The sequence below is a fragment of the Typopeltis vanoorti genome, chromosome 1 (genome assembly GCF_054136105.1).
Source record: "Typopeltis vanoorti isolate ZY-2024b chromosome 1, IOZ_Tvanoo_1.0, whole genome shotgun sequence".
NCBI classification, from domain to species: Eukaryota; Metazoa; Arthropoda; class Arachnida; order Uropygi; family Thelyphonidae; genus Typopeltis; species Typopeltis vanoorti.
The window spans coordinates 88,724,185-88,744,593 of NC_143549.1; the positions used below are offsets into that span (position 1 = coordinate 88,724,185).

General features: G+C 35.7%; 1 protein-coding gene across 4 annotated transcripts in view; it reads right to left on the bottom strand.

Annotated features, from left to right (window-relative positions):
• LOC150110187 (puratrophin-1-like) overlaps positions 1–20,409 on the bottom strand; it is an 877,727-nt gene that overhangs the window by 338,505 nt on the left and 518,813 nt on the right. For all 4 annotated transcript variants that reach the window (XM_090398282.1, XM_090398290.1, XM_090398300.1 and 1 more), the window contains one exon: positions 15,489–16,182. In XM_090398282.1, coding sequence (XP_090254408.1) covers positions 15,489–16,182 — 694 coding nt within the window. The remainder of the gene's footprint in view (positions 1–15,488; positions 16,183–20,409) is intronic.

The following is a 20,409-nucleotide window of genomic DNA, read 5'->3' on the forward strand; positions in this document are numbered from 1 at the left end:
TCCCATCCTAACTGCAAATTTTTTCTTGAGTCATTCTTGCAGAATGTGGTTTGCATTATCTTGCTGCAAAATTACCCCTTTTCGATTGACAAGCGCAGGACGTTTGATTAACAATGCTTGATGCAGTCGCTCTAATTGTTCACAGTAGATGGCTGCTGTGATAGTCTTACCTTGTTCCATGAGTTCGTAATGAATAATTCCATGAATATCCCACCAAACGCACAACAGAACCTTTTGTGGATGAAGTCCATCTTTAGGTGTTGGAATTGGAGTTTGATTTGGAGAAAGCCACTGTTTTTTGCGTTTATTATTCTTATACAGCACCCATTTTTTGTCACCAGTTACGACTCGTTCCAAAAAGGGGTCATTTTGTTGTCTGGTCAACAATGAATTGCAAATCGCCCGTCTGTGCTTTATTGTTTTCTGACAGTTCATGCGGTACTCATACACCCTGTTTAAGAGCCTTGCCACTCTTATGTAAGTGCTCTTGAACAGTTGACCATGATGAATTAAGTTTCTCTGCTAATTCTTGTATGGTTTGTTTTGGATCTGATTCAACGAGAGTCTTAAGAGCATCGTCATCTAGAGTAAGAGGTCTTCCAGATCGAGGACGATTAGAGAGAAAGATCGAAATTTTTTTCTGCAAATCTCCTAAACCATCGCTGACATTTGTTAACCTTCAATACGTCTCCATAAGTTGAGCAAATGATTTTGGTAGCCTCGGTAGCATTCTTTCCTTGGTGAAACAAAAACAGCATACAATGACGTAAATGGTGCTCTTTAACTTTAAAGTCCGCCATATTAAAAAAGAAATAATCTAAAATTAAAAAAAAAAAAAAAAGATTTTTTAAATAGAAAAGTAATGCTAATATTTAAATAAAAATCAAATTTAATAATTTATGTGTTATTTAAGAAAAAACAATCGGCTAAAAATGACCTATTAAAAATAATTGATTACTTTCCGGTTCCCCTTATACTTTCTTCTACTTCGGCTTGTGAAGGTTTACATATTTCTAGGTGACAGATATAAGTTGCCTGTTCAAAAGTCACAGCAGGTTCACCGCAGTTTAGAAGCTGGTTAAAGTACTCTCTCCACCTCTAATAACTAATGTTTGTCCATTACTAATGCTAGTTGTTGCTTTCATATGTAGACCTGTTTTTTTTTTTTTTTTGGTATCTAATTTCATACAAAAATTCTTTTTGTTATTTAAAGTAAACTGTTTCTGGATCTCTTCAATCTGTTCATGCATTTTTTTTTTTTTTTGGTCTCATTAGCTGTCCCTACTCTCTTTGTATATCTCAGTATCAAGAATATCAGTTGGGTTATTCAGCCAATTACTTCTTTTTCTTTGCTGCCAGTTAACATTCTTAATTAAACCATTTTATTCGCTGTATTTTACTTTGAGTTGAATGAGTTTTTTGCTGGTTCATTTATGATATCGTTGATATAATTCCAGATAGTTTCAATATTTTCATTCTCCTTAACCTGATTATTTTTCAATTTTTGTTTTAATCCAGTCTCATATTTTCTTCTCTTATCTGTTTTATCCAGTTTGGTAGTATTATATCTCGACTGATTCATATGTGCTGGGAAATATTTACTGCTTATTTTGAGTCTACGAACAACTCGAATTAGAAGATCATTAATACACTCAGCTCTTCTGTAACCTCCGAATGTTTCTCCGTAACTCTGATACAATATATTTTGTTAATTCTGATATGGTTTATTTGATTAAAATGTATATGCATCAGGAAATTTAAACATTTGTTTATATTCTTTCTCACAAGCATAGTACTGCTGATTATTAAATTTCTAGATGTGACAAAATCAATCCGTCTTGCTCTTTTAATATTTGTTCCTTCTTAAAGGATTGGCTTCCAATAATATTTATATATTCTTCCTTTCCAATTTTTGCAGTGAGCCTCTTTATCCGTTCTGGGTGCATGTAGATTACAAGCTTTTGGCTAAAAATTATCTTGCAGCCAAAAGCTTGTATTCTTAGCTTGCTTATTCTTTCATTGAAACTTTCAAATTAAATCAATCACATTTTTTCCTGATAATGAAACCTGATCCATGTCCATGTTTATCTCATTATTTCTACCAAAAGTAGTAAATGGTTGTCATTTTTCACACTTCCTTTCCTTATCCATGTCAATTTTTGCATTACTACTATATCCATTTCATATCAATTCAATTCATGGGTGAGGTTCCTGAAATGCTCGCTCTGTACAAATTTCTGACGCTCTTTTGGGCATCCATTATTCCAAATCTTGTGTCGATTATCTATCTAGTGAAGATTACCTGATATTTGTTTCGTGATATTTTACGAGATGTAGTCATTGGCCTCATGCTCAACCTCCCAACCTGGAGGACCAGGCTTGGGAGGCCCTGCTGGTGGTAATGCTACCACAATCATAGAATACGCAAGTCCCCCCCACCCATCAAGATACCATTGGGAGAAGGAAGGATATGTTTCACTCAAATTTGTTATAAATTAAGTTTTATAAAGTTATATAAAACGAATATATATCACGGATTTTGAATAATATAACAATCAGAAGACTGATGATACTTGTAATTTATTACTATAACGTGTAAATGTGCAAGAGTAAAGCTGTTATGACTGAAATGCTGGGCCACAGAAGAGAGGAGATCGGAATGCGTTTTTTTTCAACGGCAGTTTGCCTACTGACAGACTACAGCATACAACTGAAAATAAAATATCAATCGGTATGAATGATTTCTAATAACTGAATCAACATGGCTTTTTCCAGTAACTAACTTGTACATCATAAAATATTTACAAAAAAAAAAAAAAAAAAAACTCGTTTATTTATTCGTATGGGGTTACCCCCGTTCCTCAGGACTAGTTGAGCCCTCTTAATGAGGGATTAAGTATGTATTTTATGACTAGTTCCGTATGTGTTCACTGGCCGGTTTGCCTGCTCTGAGGGACGAAAAACTCGAGTTTTCGGGTGAAAAAAACTCTACCTCCCTATTTATTTGTATGGAGTTTCCTCCCTTTTTCTCCCCCGTCCCTATTGGGGCGAGTTGAGCCCCCTCATGGGGGGTTAGGTATTTATGGCTGTAGAACCGTGTGTGTGTTCACGGGGCAGGTCTGCCTGCTTGCGGGATGAAAAACGGCGGAAAAAACCATACTGCCCGCGCCCAAGACCTGCTAACTTGGCTATGACGGAGGAAGAGCCTCAAATTCCTCACGTCTTCGACAGGAATCGAACCTGGGACACTCCTTTCCCAGTCATATGGTTGCGAAGCGCACAGCCACTAGGCTAACAGCGTGGACTACCTCCCTATGAGACCGGCTAACTCACCTTTAGTCGAAAGAGACCAGATAAAGGTTCCTCACGTCATGGACGGGAATCGAATCAAGGTCTTTCCGACCAAAGAGCTTCGTCTAAACCGAATGAGCTACGGAATCTCGTTGTGAAATTACTACACAGGTGCTGAGGAAAATTTAGTCTAAAGATTGGCATATGATCTTCGCAAAACAGATCAAGGCCGCCGATACAGAGGTCAGCCCAAAGATTTAAACGTTTTAGCAAAAATTTAGCATTTTGGATGCTATAAAAACCAATAAAGATACCTGGAATGAAGTCGCTGATTCCGATCAGACGGGAAGATACTCTGCCTACAGTTAAATGAAAGGTTGGATTTTTTTTTTTAAAGGCCAACTCTTGTTGAGAAAGCAAATCTGTTAGCTCTACTGAAAATATAAATGAATTGCTGAACTTATCGAAATGACAGAGCAAGGAAGATATAAATAAAAAAGAAAAATAAAATAAAATAAAGAAACCTAACCCTGCTTTTGCATTACAAAGACTTACAGGGACTTGTGAAATTTTTTGGAAAATGATTATCTAATTTTGAATGGAGTTCAAAGGTCTTATGCCGCAGTCCGAAATACCTTTTCATGCTCCAGGGGAATTTACTGAGAAATTATCGACTCCTTAGGTCAGAAGACACAACATTTTATTTTAAGAAGCTCTAAACAGTAACATTTTCGCTCTTATAATCACAGGAACGTAATCTCAATTCCTAACATTGAGCCTATGAGAAATTAGGATTCGATTTACGAAGGTTCGCTTAACGATAATTTTCCAGGAAGAACCAAAGGTCGTAAAAGCAGGGATTTACTGTATTTAGCCATCACACTTTCCTTGTCAAGAACTTCGCGCCTCACCAAGAAAGCTCCCGTAGATTGAAAAACACTACTCTATCCCAACGCACTGAGTTGCTATTATTTTCACATAACTTCACGCCTCCATCGTCAAGAAAAAAAGTCGCGCCTCACTAGGGGAGTGCGTCTCCAGATCGAAAAAAACATTCTTTCATGAGTTACCTGGAGGTATCTTCATCTTTACTACAAACATCGCTTACTTCATATTTTAAAAATGATTTTTAATTTAATAACTTATATAAATAAGAATGTAATATTTAGCTTATTCTATAAAATCTGCAAAGAGGAGAGTTTGAGTTGTTTCTTACGAATCAAGAAAAAAATGCAAGAGTATAATAATTAAAAAAAAGGTTAAAAATTAAATGATTTTTAAAACATTTTAAAATACAGGACATCTGTGGAAATGTAATTTTTTTATCGCAACAAAATTAAGATACGACAGTAAGAAATAACTGCGAATAACAGCTTAGAGCTGCAATATTGTTTAGAATGAATAAATTTAATGCGAGCTCCACATTACTTCGATCACAATTGCACACTGACGTAGTTACGATGTTATTCGTTATTTGCAGCGCCTCTTGATTAAAATTATTAAAATCATTTATCTCAGATATAAAGGCCATTAGCCTACAGTACAGTCAGTATTAGTTGGAAAGTTTTTCAAGTTACTTCAGGCCTCTAAATAACTGTTAAAACTTTTGATATTTTATAGAAATTTGGTTATTTATTCTTTATAGTTTATCATTATATCCAAATCAGATATGCAGATTGCTTATTTATACATCTGATTCACGACATATCTTTTTCATGATTTCCAATTCATTTTTTTTTAGTATTTTCTCTAAACAAGAAACTTAAAATCAAGCTTAAAAATCAAGTGCATCTTTATAACATAAAGCAGAAATAAAACAGTGATAAATCTGTCTATTTGATAATCTTAAGTTTCCCTTTCATTTCGCAAAGAATAAGTGCACATCACCGAAACAAACCTGTTACATACGTCACCGTAACAACTGTTTGATATGAAAAAACGTAGCGAAAGAAGGGGTGACAAAAAGGGGCAAAAAAAGAACTTTAGGTAAGAAGTTACCTAGACTATTTCCTCATCCTAATCCAGTGTTATTATAAAGAGTGCATGGCGTGACATCAAAAGGTACAGAGATAGGGCTCAACACTGACTCATCTATCGTTTATGGGATGCCCAAGGCCACACGCACACTTCACTTCCACAAAAAGGAAACTGTACGGTTGGTTCGTTCCTTTAATGTGCTTAACTTGTCAACTCTTTTTGCCGAGGAAGAGAATGAAGACGGGGTGTGTGTCAGTTACCGTCCAACAAGAGAGTGAAGCGTTAAAAGCCAACCAGCAGACTATGGAATTCAAGACATAAATACTACTATAAAAATTAAACCATGTAATCTTAAAATGATCAGAAGACGAAAAGAAGTACGAAATTTTAAAATAATAATAATTAGTTGGAAAATAATTTACAAAATAATTCGAGTTTCTAGACAAATGTTAGGTTTTAAACCAAATATAAACATGCACGTTTAGTTATTTTATTTACAATGCATTATAGTAAAATAATACAGTTTTCAGGAGGGAAGCCAGGTAATATTTCTGTGCAGAACCTTCCAGTTTTATAATCAAGTGCACTGCATAGTTGACATGGCCTATTAACATGTATGTTATATATTAGGTCTTTGTCCCAATAAAGCCGTTCACTAAAGTTCACAGTTATTGTGTGTTTAATACCTTGCAGTGAATATAATAGCAATTATTGACACAACGACTTCGCGAGGTTCCAAATCAATTTTCCGAATGCGTAAAAAATTCACCATAAGAAAAAAAAAAGCAACAACTAACAATAGAGGGCGTATTCGTATTTTAAAAAGCAATAATGGTTTTCCACACAAAACACCTTCATAGTTGCTTGCTCCCAGGACCTCATAATAAGCTAAGTGCGATTTTCTGTCTAGAATCTCGTACGGAAGCCTGTCAAGCGTAATCCCTGTTGAAAGGAATTAGGTAGCGGATACCAAGTAAGCCGCAGGCATACGTGTCTTTTGGTTTCTTTTCCCTGCACTAACAAGAGCGTTTTTGTTTGTTTTTATCTTTGTAATAAAAGAAAGCGTCTAAGGACTCAGTGTTTAACAATATTGCAAAAAAAACTATTACTATCTTAGAAGGTTAATATCATTTTAAAGCTGTAGAAGCATAAATAAGAACAAGTTTTAATATATTTTTCGAATCTTTACATTGTTGATAGTAAGTTTGTACAGTGTCTAAGCTTTTCAAGTTAGAGAATGTGGATTGGGATTCCATTAGCATGATTCATTAATGTCTGTAAGTAGCAGATACTTTTCAATGCTTCATCTGAGACTGCTCCCCTGCTATATATATATATATATATATATATATATATATATATATATCAGAATTTATTCTTTAAAATTAAAAAAAAAAAGCAAAGATAGGCTATTTTATTTCAGTACAGTTACAAATGAATTACAGTATGATGTGCTTATATTGCTGAATATCCATACTGAAATTGAGTAATACAATAATTAAAGTATTCATTTGCACAAAGTGTTTTGGATACATATCGACACTTCCCGAACTATATATATATATATATATATATTTCCTTAGCTATGAGCATCTTGTTAAGATACACAGTACAATATTACCCTGGCGCTCCATAACGAGTTAGCGCAGTGTTTTTGTGCACAAGTTTCTTCTAGAGGGCGAAAACTCAAAATTATTGAGGTCAAGAAAGTACCGAGAGAAAGAGCGCTATTCATATCTTAATACGGTAGACCACCGCTTCCCAAACTGCGACCACGCCCCCCCCCCCTCGGGGGCCGTAAGTTTTGTTGAGGGGGGCCGTGAAATAATGAAAACAAATTGAAAATGTTTTAAGACTAAGTAGATTTTTTTAATCTTAAAATAAACGTATTTAATTTTTATTATTTATTATTTCTTTTTTGTTATTTTTTATATTTTAATGGAAAAAAGTCCCACATTGGTGCGGGTTCATAAATTTTGCTTCCTGCGTATTTCGGTGCTTAATGAATATTAGTAAACATATCATTATTCATATAAGTTTAATTTCAAAGCAGAAATCTAAGAATTGCAGTTCCAAATATTTCACCTCATACTGACTTTTTGTGTAGCAGTATTGAAACACATCCGTCACATTAAATTGTTAGTAAACTTCTTTTATGTTTTTAATTCTTTCTTTATTACTAATCGCTTTATGTTTCATGTGCTTGTACTGAAAATGTACAATAACAAGATATCTATCTATATAAAAAGATGAGATAATGTGCCCTGTCAAATGTGTATGTAAAATGCTAAAAATGTAATATTAGCATTTGATTTTTGCAATATTCGCTGTTTATGTTTTGCATTGAATATAAATACAATATTATAATAATATATGTCTATATTACGATTTTTTTCGAGGGGGCCCGTGAAATATTTTAATTTTTCCAAAGGGGGCCCTGATATCTAGAAGTTTGGGAAGCACTGCGTTAGACGATATAAATCTTGAGAGAGCAGTGATTCTAAACACAATTTAAAATGATCTAAACAAATAAGGGGGGAGAGTGGCTTATTTTAAAATATTTTAAGAAACAGCGCTAATTAAACGAAGTTATCCAGGGCAGTTATAACACTTTATATAGATCTACTAATAAAATTTACTAAACAAATTCCTGCTAATTTTTTTTTTTCTTTCTTAAGGAAGTTAGAACTCCTTTAGCCCAAATTTTTGAAAATCAGTAGGTAGCCAGGCTTTATCCTTAGTTGGGTTCTTGGCTACCGCACGATTTGTAAGCTTACGAATACGGAACAAAACTGCCACTATATCGTGTTCTTCATTGCAACGTTTTACCGAGTTAAATATGCAAGTTCCACAGTCGATTTTATTAAGTTGAGGGATTAAAAACCAGAGTTCTCTGATAGAAAAATCCTATGTGCCTGGAATAAAGCTCGACTAACTCGGGAACAGACTAAGATGTGTCAATTAGAGAAACTTTTTTCCTAAGAATACATCTAACGATTTTTCTTCTGCCGATCTAGCGTCACGGAACCTCGAAAGGTAAACAGGTATTAACTATTCATTTTCAGTTCACACTTTGACAGTCAATAGAACATATTCACTTTTTTTTTTGTACTTGCATCTTATTAATGAAGTAATCAAATCTCGCATGGTAATTCATCTCAAATATAAAACATGTCTAATAAATATCATAAACCTACAAGATAAACAACACCTTTCAAACAACGAACCAGGATAAGCCTTTATGGCAAGCCAATTTATTAATCTACAGTGACTTAAATAAGACTAGACCAAAATTAAAAACTTAACTACCATATAATTCTCTCGGAGTGGTGTTTGCTCTGTTAAGACGTTTTAACAAAATATTAGAAAAAATGCTTTCTGAGAGGGGAAAATTTGAAGTCAACAAAGTGTACCCAAATGGCACACTTTGACTTCATAATCACTTGGGCAAAGACAGAGCACTAAGTATATGCAATAAACAACAAGTTAACTTCGATTCGTGAGTATCAAGCAAAATTCGATTCTTTTACTTGCAGCAATATCTACTGTTCATAACCGCTTTCAAAAACGAATCTGGTGAGAAGTGCTTGTACGAATTAAATATCAGAAATAAGGGCGTGCTTCTTAATTTAAAAAAAAATCAATTTTTTAAAAACCTTCTAAACTTTCTTTAAAAAATGACATCTTAGACCAGTGTTTCCCAATCTTTTTCGAGTCGCGACCCCCTCCATATTTGCATAAAAAGGCATTTTTAACAGGGTAAAGAAAATATTAAAAATAGATTTTTCAGAATATAATTCTAATCAGCTGTAAATCAAATGGCAGTAAAACTCTAAAGGCAAGCATGGTGACATTTAGATATGACTGATACGTAGCACACCAGAACTGAGTCAGCAATTTTTCATAAAAGAAATTAAGTGCCGATGAATCGTTCTATAGATCCAAGAATTCCTGTACTTCATCGAAAATGTTGGCTTACATTCAAGGAAGTAGAGAATGAGTTTCGTGCCAGTGTATTTTCTTCTTCTGCAAGCTCAGGGAAGTTACGCTGGAATTCATTTTCAAGGGATTCAAGGTGCCCAGTAATCTTCTCCTTAAGATTCTCATCCACTTCACCTTCGGATTCCTTTACTACACTGGAGTGTTTTTCAAGCATAGCAATATTTCCAAGATTTACTTTTCGACGCCAGTTTTGCAGCTTGGATACAAATGCCTGAAGGTTGTCCTGAAATTCGATAATGTGCGTTTCCTTTCCCTGAAGTGCATGAACACAGCGGGCCTTGGATATTTTTTTTTAAGTATCCGCCGTGGTGGACCTAAGTCATTTCCCTTCATTAGCAAAAATCAGTGTTACAACCACTAGTAGAATATTGTCGTGTAGTCATATCGAAATAAATAAGTGTTGAGAGCCTTCTTATGAAGGTGATCCTATAAAAATAACCGCAGCGATCCCTCCCATCTCAAGAAAAACACTTTGCGACCCACACGTTGGGAACCCGGGCCTTAGACATCTTCATTAACAGAAAGAAAAAAAAAAAAAGTATGCGACACTAGATGGCGTACATGGCCACGTCGAACTTCACGTGCCCATTGTTGGCCTGAAAATAACCATACAGTAAAGCAGAAAAAGTTTCCTTCAGGGCGCACTCAAAATACTTCCATAGTATCTTTCATTTGCAAAAGAGATAACGCATCCACGCAGTTTCAATGAAAAGGTTTGCAGGACTGAGATTGGCCTTCAGTGGCCAAATTTTTGTAGATAATTTAATCCTTTCTGAATATCTTAAGTGTTTAACAGCATCTGCTTCAGGGGTTAAACCTGATCTTGCAGAACAGCCTTGCTCTTCGGAGAATTTATATTCTCCCTATGAGGATACTGAAAATTTGTAGATAATAAATCTAAATTTGTAGATTTATTATCTACAAATTTATTATCTATTTTTCAGCCTATTAGGGTTCATAGGCTGAAAAGAATTACTAAGAGAGTTTTATAAAATTGATGCAGAAGTAATTTTTTGATACATAAGAAGGAAGAACAAGGGATCTTCCAGAAAGCCGAGTACGAATGGTTAGCAAGGGTGCGAGAAGTAGATGGTTTCGTTTAGAGAGGAATGCCTGGGGAAGGAGTATCCTAGGTTCGATTCCCGTCTGTGACGTGAGGAGCTGAAGGATCTTCCACAGCCAAGTTAACCGGTCTTGGGCGTGGACGGCAGGGTTTTTCCATCCCCGAAGCAGGCAAACTGGCCTCGTGAACACACACGGATCTACAGTCATAAATACTTAACCCCCCATGAGGTGGGGGGCTCAACTCGTCCCAATAGGGACGGGGAGAAAAGGGAGGAAACTCCATACGAATAAATGATTAAGCTTGCATTATTACTACATTCATGCCAACCATTTTCTGCCAATTTATACTGTATGTCAGTACTCGGATGCTGTCAGATTATACATTTCTGTCTTCTAAGGCACTATTAACCGAGTTAATCTGTTTCTTTTCATTTCTGACATCATACACTCGTTTTGCTAACCTTTTCATTAGTTCATATTCACGTAACAAACCAATTCGCGGGATTGTAGTAATTACAACACAATAATCCTTGAGTAATGCATCAGAAATATTTCATTGCGAGTTAGTATGCTGTTTCACAAACATTTTCTTTCTCCTAAAATGAAATTTTCGAGTTTAAAAAATTACTCATATATAAAAAAACACTACCTATATTTCCCAACTTCCTTTTCAGTTATTATCTTCGATACATTCGTTGTTTTTTTTTTGTGTGTGTGTGTGTGTGTGTTTTTCAAAATAAGAAGAGCACAGTGTTATCTATTTATCTTCTGACAAACGTCTAATGAATACCAACAACTTTAATGAAATGAAACGAAAGGCATATTAACAAGTAAGCACTGAAAACTCAAATTCAAGGACGAGTTCATATTAATATATTATGTCAGAATGCGAGCTTTGACATTCCCGTTTTGAAGATTTATGAATTCTCTCCGTGACGAAAATGTAAATTTTAACAGACCGAACGTGGTTTTGATATACTATGGCCTATTAAAGAATCGCGAACGCGATAATTCAAAAAAATGGTAAAATTAGAACTTTACAAGTACTTCTGGTAATAGAAGTAAGTTCTAAAACACCATATCAATAAAATTTCCAAATAGTACTGTTTCGGTTTCGACTTTTCTAAAAGAATATACTGTCATCACCTTTCTTTTTAATAACTGACCCAGTGGCTTTTTACACATGCAAAGTAAATTGACCCTCGAAACCCAATTCTGACACGCAAGGCGGTTAACCCCATATTCATAGTATGTTATATATAAGTCGGTCGAATGTGTGCGTGGTCACGGACCCGTTTGTCTGTTTAGAAAGAATACACTAACTAATAAGAATTATCACGTAGCACTTCTAAGAAATCATCGTGGGGGCACTCTCCACCACACAAACCCACCAAAAACTATTAGAACAAAATCGTAATCATCAGTAGATGTATCGCATATATATTATATGATAATCGACCTGATGGTTTATGCATCATTACTAAGAATGCTTCCGTCTTCCCCTTACTTCCAATTAAACAGTACTATTAATCTCCTGAGCTTCCGCAGTAAATGGCACCCTTAGGAGCACAACATCCCGGATCTGCATACACGAAAATCCATAAATAAGTGCCAAAAAATCTTTTGTTTGAATATAAAAAAAAAAGAGATGTCTCCATATCATAAACCATCATGTTGTTTACATATACTCGTACTATGCCATGACGGTAAAACTTAAATATATAATGCAAATAAATAGGTGGATGTTTTGTAACTTTACTAATCCACCATGTTTTCAAATACCTTTTAAGTGTGTCCTACTACTACTGCCAGACTCGTTATTCCACTAATCGGAAAGATTTATGCCATGGAAGAATATACTTGAACTGTTGAAAGTTATAATATTTATCATCGTACTAAAATGGGTCCGGTATAACGCACTTTAAATAGAACTCTCGTGAAGTTTATTTTTTTACTATAAAATCTGATAAAAATAAAGCAGTTTATGCGTTTTCTTCTGGAAATATCTATTATTTATGTTTTTAGTTATAAAAGAGTTGGTGACTGTGTAGCCTTAAAAACAATCTTGGACTACCAGAAAAGACCACTTTATAAGCTCGATTCTAGTAACCGATTATAATTTTTTTTGTTTGTTTTCAACCCTAGAACTATTTCAGACAACAAGAAGAGTTACTGTTTAAAATCACGAAGTGATGATATTGTATTTCTGACGTACTCTCGTCCCTACGCCTCCGAATCATCGATAGCTATACTATATGCTCCGCTACTGGTAACGGTAAAGAGCGGAGATGGACTGGTAATCGATTTTCAAAAAGACAGCTATGGCTAAAAGATCACTATCCTCCCTTTGGGGGGAATAAAAAGGCGTTAGACTATTTATAAATGCGGCGATCGTTACCTATTTTATAAGTGTAATACATAAGAGTTCGACTTCTGTCATAGAATTAGAGAAAAGGTTATAAATGCTTTTCAGCTAAAGATCAGTTAGAAGACTAATACGGAGGTGACAAGGTTTCTCTTCCTAGAATTTCCAGTTTTTCCCTGCACAGATCAACGTAGAACAAGAGTCAACCTATAAATCGCATAAATAGGAATAGCTGAAGCTTTTTTTCCTGAGAAGGGATCATTGTTCGAAATAGTGCTTTCAAAAAAAAAAAAAAAAAAAAAAATCATCTCCCATAAATAAATATATACATTGCTTGGAAAGAAGTTAATGGACCCCTCCCCTCCATGGGTAAAGTGCATCATGCCATGTAACTAGTCACGTGCTTATAGCCAGTAAAAACTGGAGGAATATAATACTCCAAACTCAGTGCGCCTGTTTCCGGGTGAAATGGTTGTGAGAAGTGAACTGACGGAGTTTGAAAGAGGCATTGTGATAGGATGCCATGCTGCATTCAGAACCTAGGCTCACAATATGGGCTTCCATGGTAGGACTGCAATATGCAAACATCACATTACCCAAACCAATCTGCAGCGTCATCTTCAGTGATGCAAACAGCGTGTACGGTGGGACACGGAGGCTTGGAAAGCGTGTTATGGAGCGACGCATCACACTACACCCTTACCAAGCAGATGGACGGGTGTGGCAGATGCCCGGTGAGCATCTCTTACCACTGTGCATAACCCCCAACCATAAAATTCGGAGGTGGCGGTGTGATTGATTGTATGGTCCTGTTTTTCTGTTTGGTCTCGCACCTCTGTGGTGCCACAAAAAGTGAAACTTCGAGTGGTATCTGAACACTCTAGATAATGCATGCTTCCTAATTTGTGCCGTTTCTATGGAACTGACCATTGTCTCTTTCAGGAAGACAATGCACAATATCATAAGGATGCTGCTGTAACTGCGGGGTTCGTGGGATGAACTGGAGCGTCGGCTGAGGTCAAGGGATGTCCGCCCCACAATAGTCCAGGAGGCCATTACATGCCTACAGGAAGAATAGTCCAAAATTCCCTTTGATTGCTACCGTACGCTTGTGGCAAGTATGCTCGGTAGGACTGCTGTAGTCAATCACAGGGTAAGGAGGTCCTACATCTCATTAATAATGTAGGCGCATGGCTGTTTGTTCCTCACACTATAGTATCCTTGACTTCATTCCCAGCATTGTGTGTGTTCCTATATGTTTTGCCGTTCTTCTGAACAACAATACCGTCTCTAAAGATCTTTCTGCATTAAGAACTCATTTGCATAAAACAGAAGCAATATTACTTACAGTCGTGAAACAGGGCATACAAAAGTAGTTCATGTGGAAATCCAGTATCTAGCGTCAATTTATCGTATCCACTGTACTATCAAATCGACAGTCAAATATTAATTTGACAGTATGTGGATTTCATCTCCGAGTTCTGATACTTTAGAACTAAAAAACATTCACAACGATGCGGTCAAACATCCACGGTATACAATATTCTTAAAATATAGATTTTGAAACGACTTAGACTAATCACCATTCCATCCAAGAATTCAAAGAGAGGGACCAGCTTACAACTACACAACTAGGACCTATAGCGTTCAGGGAATACAACCGAACATTGCATGGGAAGAATGGAGTATATATACAGTATATATATATATATATATATTTCCCCACTTGGTTTAATGCAAATCTGAAATCACGTGATCTGATCAACCATAATGCTTTACAATAGCAATTGCTCGCGAAAATCCATACTGTGCAATGAAAAAAGGTCGGCAATAAAAGTTCCTTACGAGATATTCCAGATGATTATGCTATCAAAGACACAGCATCTAGAAGTGCTCATTTTGGGTTTCCTAAATGAATGGGAGAAGTAACTCTTTTCTTCCCATTCATTTAAAGAAATGCGATAATTCGCCCTTATATATTTCAGGACTAATTACTATCTTGAAGGTGGGTGGGGGGGGGGGAATGGAGAGAGAGCGAAACTCTCCTGTCCTTCATTCTGTAACCCTGAGAAAATTCTAATACAACTGATTGAAGCGATAATGAGACGCTCAAACTGCTAATGCATGTCAGGAGGGTGGGAGAGACTCACCAGACAAGCTTCTTATTTTCAAAAAAGTAACAAAAAAAAAGATAAAAATAGGCACTCTCAGAATCCAGAAATTACAATTTTGTATTTATATTCAAATCTTTTTCTTTTATTGGATTCCCCCCCCCCCCCTGAAAACTTACTCTCACGTATTCCCCAATTATAAGATGCCACGTGCAATCATTTATTTACGAATCGAAGAATATATGCCTGGGAAGTGGAAAACCGGCCGTATTAAAAAAGTCGTTTGAAACAACACTGTTACAAGTTTCAAAACTTCGCAGTGAAAACTTTACGAGAATATATAACACAAACAATAATTAATTTTATTGTTTGAAGAACATTGTACTTTCTAAGAGGAAGTACTAACTGACTCCAACATCTGAATAAAATTAATTTGAAACTCAAGCTGAATATGCACGCACTTAATATTACATCTGTCTACCGAAAGAGTAGCCTAAATGAAAAACATCAAAAATCCAGTCTAATTAAATCGAAGTTGTACTTTTATTTAAAAATTCATTTTAACACGTTTCGAAAAATAAATAAAGGAAGTTGGAATGAAGCCGAGCAGGCATTAAAAATGGAATATTCTCGAATAAGAACGTCTGAAGTAACAAAGAATAAGAAACAATGTTTACCTGTCAAAGAGGGTCTCCTATCCGTTTGGTCTGTAGACGTGCAGCCATGCTCCGCACACCTGTTCCTAAATGAGTCACTATCAGAAATGTCCGTGTCACCGCCACCATCTGTCCCTAGGTTCTGAACGCTGTCGAGCGTGTCGGTAGTAGTGTCCGGCATCCGGTCACGGAATTCTTCCACTGGACTAGTCTGTACTGAGCTATCCTTCGTATCAACAACCTGGTTGCCATGACAGCAGCGGGATACAGTTGCGGGGGAGGTCGGTGGAAACACATGGCTGCATGTCCAAGGCTTCGTCACGGTCTCCCACTCAATTCGCTCAATTCCTCGCTCCACCGACACAAGGAGGTGTTGCAACAAGGACGCTAAGAGATCGTCTGTTTCCTCGGTCTGGGAACAGAGGCCTGGGTCGTCATGGGTCCAGTCCATGGTGCACAAAGAATGAAACTGCTTCTCATTTATCGCCTGCATTCGAACTTCGTTGTTTGTCCGACATTTCACCACAAGTTGATGTGTAGATGGCGAATCTGGGGGATCGGGAGGTCGTACCTCTTGGATGCAGAAATAAAAGTCTCCCGGTTTTAAGACAGAAGCGTCTAATTCACTTAAGTGGATCACAAGTCGCCTGTTGAAACACAAAGGCCAACCTTCCCACTTACGGGCGCAGCAACTGTGACAAGGCACGAAACCAATCTGATAAGAAATACAATAAAATATAATTAGAGACAATTAAATAATAGGCTGAAATTAAAGTGTGGTAAACATACAAGAAAGAAATATTAAAAGTAATCGTAAATTATTCGAAAATATAAGTTATACAAACTTGTCCAACATATGTTAATGAACTTAATTGTTAGGTGCATATAGTAGAATTACTCTCACATAAACAACTAACGACTTTGGCAAAAGGCAAGGAAACAACTATAGTATTATTGGTACTACTCCATCATTTTACAGTAAGTCACCAATAATCTAATATATCCAGTCGTTCTGAATGCCAACACATTACGTATAAATCATTCTGACAGCAGCTCAAAGCAGGAAGTGCAACTTTAGTGGCGCTGGTCAACAGAAAGGAATTTAAACTACCGATGTCACGATCTGCTTCCCTACTACCCTCCGATGTTAAAACAAAATACGATGCTGAAATAATCATAGCGAAACACGCGAGATGCAAATAAAAACACATTCGTCAACAACGGATATGGGCGTGTCGAGAGGGCAGGCGTTTAAAACAAATGATCACACATTTGTACAACCATGGAATGTCATAAAACATGGACGAAGTTAACGGCTTCATAAGGAAACCGTACACTAATTAACTCCAACAACTTTAACGAAGAAGCTGATTTAGTTTTCCTATGTTAATGACATTCTTTGTATAAGACGCTACGAAATGACGTCAATTAACCTTGGCTACAAGGGAAAAAAAAATGAGGGTGGGAAAAAATAAGGAGTGAGAAAATCAGTCATTATTGTTGCATTTTTATAATAATAATAAAAAAAAAGACGGCAATAAAATTACAGTATAGAGTAGAGGGGTGTGTTGGAGGATCTGTCAGTGTCCAGTGGTGTGTTATTTTCTTTCCATTACGCTAAAGCACTGGGTGGAGAGTTTATTATAATACTTAATTGTTAAATAAAGAAGAAAAAAAAACGCAATTTCAAGTTCTCTATATTAAGATTATCATGTTCCGGAAGTGGAAATTGTTCCATTTAAGCTAATTGAAATGTGTCAACAAAGTCTTCTGCTTAGTACGTGAAAATTATGCAAAATGACATGAAAACATCGTTTGGGAGAAATCTTGTAGCGAAAAATAGTGAATAAGCGCTTCGTGATTGTCAAACAACACTGTCATATCCTCTATTCTCATTACTGTTTCTATCGTTTCCACAATTAATTTAACAGTTAATAGTTGTTCATTTAAACGAACAGAAGTTTGCTTAAATACGATTAAATGAAGCTTTCAAAATTTCTTATGGACTCAGTATAATATTCTCTTAATGTAAAGATTCACAAAAAAAGGACGCAATTACGCTTTTAATATATAATTATTTTTGCTCATTCTTCGGGGGGGGGGGAACACATTGGTCTGTCAAGAATGTGCTTGAGAGTAGCTCAGTTACTATCGACAATAACTATCTGTTGAAAACTGGGTTTGAATCCCATCGAGGACTCGAAAATAAGGACTTTTCAACTGAAGGTGAATGCCATAAAAATGGATGTGATAAACGCATTCTCTACTTAAATCGCGCAATTCCATGGGTTTCGTTTAATGCGCAGTAAATTGTACGCAGTTCTACGAAGAGGAAACTTTCGAAAAATAGTTATTCAGAGAGCTCTAAAATAATGTAAAGAATTCAGTTAAGTAGGTTCATTCAAAAACAAAACAATTTATAGTTATTGGGTTCATTATTATTGTTAATATGTCTGTCATATATCTACTAAGAATAATAACATGACAGAAAATGCATCAAGTTAACTTTTCTAATTCATTCCTTTAAAGAAATAAAAATTATTGCTTTTATGTGATTAGCGTATCTAACAAACAAACAAAATGTCAGTTCTGATTAGCTTTTTTAAAAGAAGCATCACTTGAATAAAGAAAGCTTGCCACGAAAATGCAGTTTTAAAAATATATATATATTGATGTTGTTAACTGATTTTTTCTTCACTTTACACTTACAAAACTATCTCCAATTGTATTTAATTTATGTCTAGTTTTTATGCCAAACAGTTGCATGTGCCCTTTCTCTATAGAATATCACGATTCACCACAGTAGCAATTTAATGCACGGGACTTCAAACACCAGGAAAAATGCTTCGTTGAGCACATCCATTATCTTTTTATGGCCAGTTACTAACGGACTTGTAACCATCCATATTTCGATGAACGTGTATCCTTAATATTTTAATCAGCTAACTGTATTCACTAAAGAAGAAAAATAAAGAAAACGATTCGACTAAATTAGGTTAGGTTAATCTTATTCCACATGATATATTCTAGAAACTTCCAGCCTTTATGACATGACAGCCGACCTGGATGCTTACGTGGATAACATTTCGGCTCTCTCAAACAAATAGGCTCCGGGTTCGAACCCTAATGTTTGTGAATGTCTTTAGCTTTTTTAAACGACGATTTTCGTTGCCCGGTAGGCCACCATATTGCCTTACTGAAGGCCTGAAGTGCTTGAAAAAAAAAAAAAAAAAAAGCCACGGATTATCCAACAGTATAAAAAAGTGGCATAGGTTTAAAATCTTCAGAATGCAGTGGACAAAAATAAATTATATACAAAATTATATAAAATAAATTATACAAAAAATAACCTAATGATTTTATAGTTTAATCAAATCTACGGTTTTTTCCTCGGACTTCGCTTAAACATTTACCCTTCCACACTGTTCTTAAAGCACAGATTTAATATTTTCTTCAGTTTTAATACGGGTTAATAAGTATAATTATTGTATTCATTTTGTGCTGATAAAAGGCCGTAATGATAATACACAAGAAAAGTTAACATCTGGCTAACAGTTCATCTAATCATGTCATGGTGGGTTAGACATGAGTGACCACCCACTACAAGAGCTGTCCTCCTTCATAAGTACACTTTTATAAACTTAGACAACTTATTTTTCAGAAAAACAAAAAAGTTTATAAGAAATGAACAAGATTAATTTTCGTATTCTGTCAAGTTTCTGAGTGCTGCCTGTCAAGTGACTAATCAAAGAAAACTGTTATTGATCATGTCAATCACTTTTCTAGGTTGTTTGTAGACGGCTTGTACATGGATAAGTAGAGCAACCTGGAAAGGAAGAAAGAAACAAATTCATTCTGTGTATATTGTATATCACAAGAGAGGGAGAGAGAGAGTCGCGAAAAGACCATCCATTAAAAAAAAATACACATCATTTTAAATAACTGTCGAACTACAACTGTAGAACTAGTACAACGAATAGAATATATTAGAGATTACAGCTGAGTAAGTCGCTAAAGAAAACAGAAATCGAATATGTGTCAGTAAAAGTAACCATTCTCGATGAGTACAGGTCTTAGCAAGAATGGTTGACCTAAGGACAATTGTGTAACCAAAGCATTTCGGCCTGGAGATGATCAGCTGTAGCGACATCAGAAAGATTACGAGTCTGTAACAAATACGAAAAAAAAAAAAAAAAATTTCTGAGCTCAGTCATTCATTTTCTTTCAAACTTTCCTGATTCATCATCTGATATTATGAGTAATACGAGTAAAGTGCTAGCGAACTCATGTAGTGCATACACTCTTGAATCTCGTATTTTGTCCTGTTGAATTCCTAATATATCGTATTGTAGCCACAATTAGTATCTTACTGTATTAATGAGGTGGGTGGCGACTATAGTAATTAATCTTTGATTACGTACACACCCACACACTAGTGTGCTTCACAAAGACAGAAGAAAATGAATGAAAGAAATAGGGATGAATGAATTTCTTCTATTTCCAAAAGGCTGAGTATTGAACTAGCAGTATTTAAGTATTGAAAAAGGAAGACGCTAATTATGAAATGCTATAATATTTCACATATATCAATTTTTTTTTCTTTCTTTCTTAATCATCTTTTATCTTTATGGTGTCGAGGTAAGTATTCTTGTAACAGCAATCGAGGATAAAGTGCTTAGTCTTGTGTCTCCCGGTGTGTCCTATGTAGATGCGTGTGTTCACGGGGCTGGTTTGCCTGTTCTGAGGATGAGCGAAAAAACCCTACATCCGTATGAGAAGCTAACTCACCTTTAGTCGAAAGACACCAGATAAAGGTTCCTCAGGCCACTGACGGGAATCGAACCCAGATCTTTCCGACCAAAGGGCTTCATTTATACCGACTGCGCTACGGAGGCTCCAAATATTTTTTTATCTACTAAAATGTTTGTGAAATATTATCGGG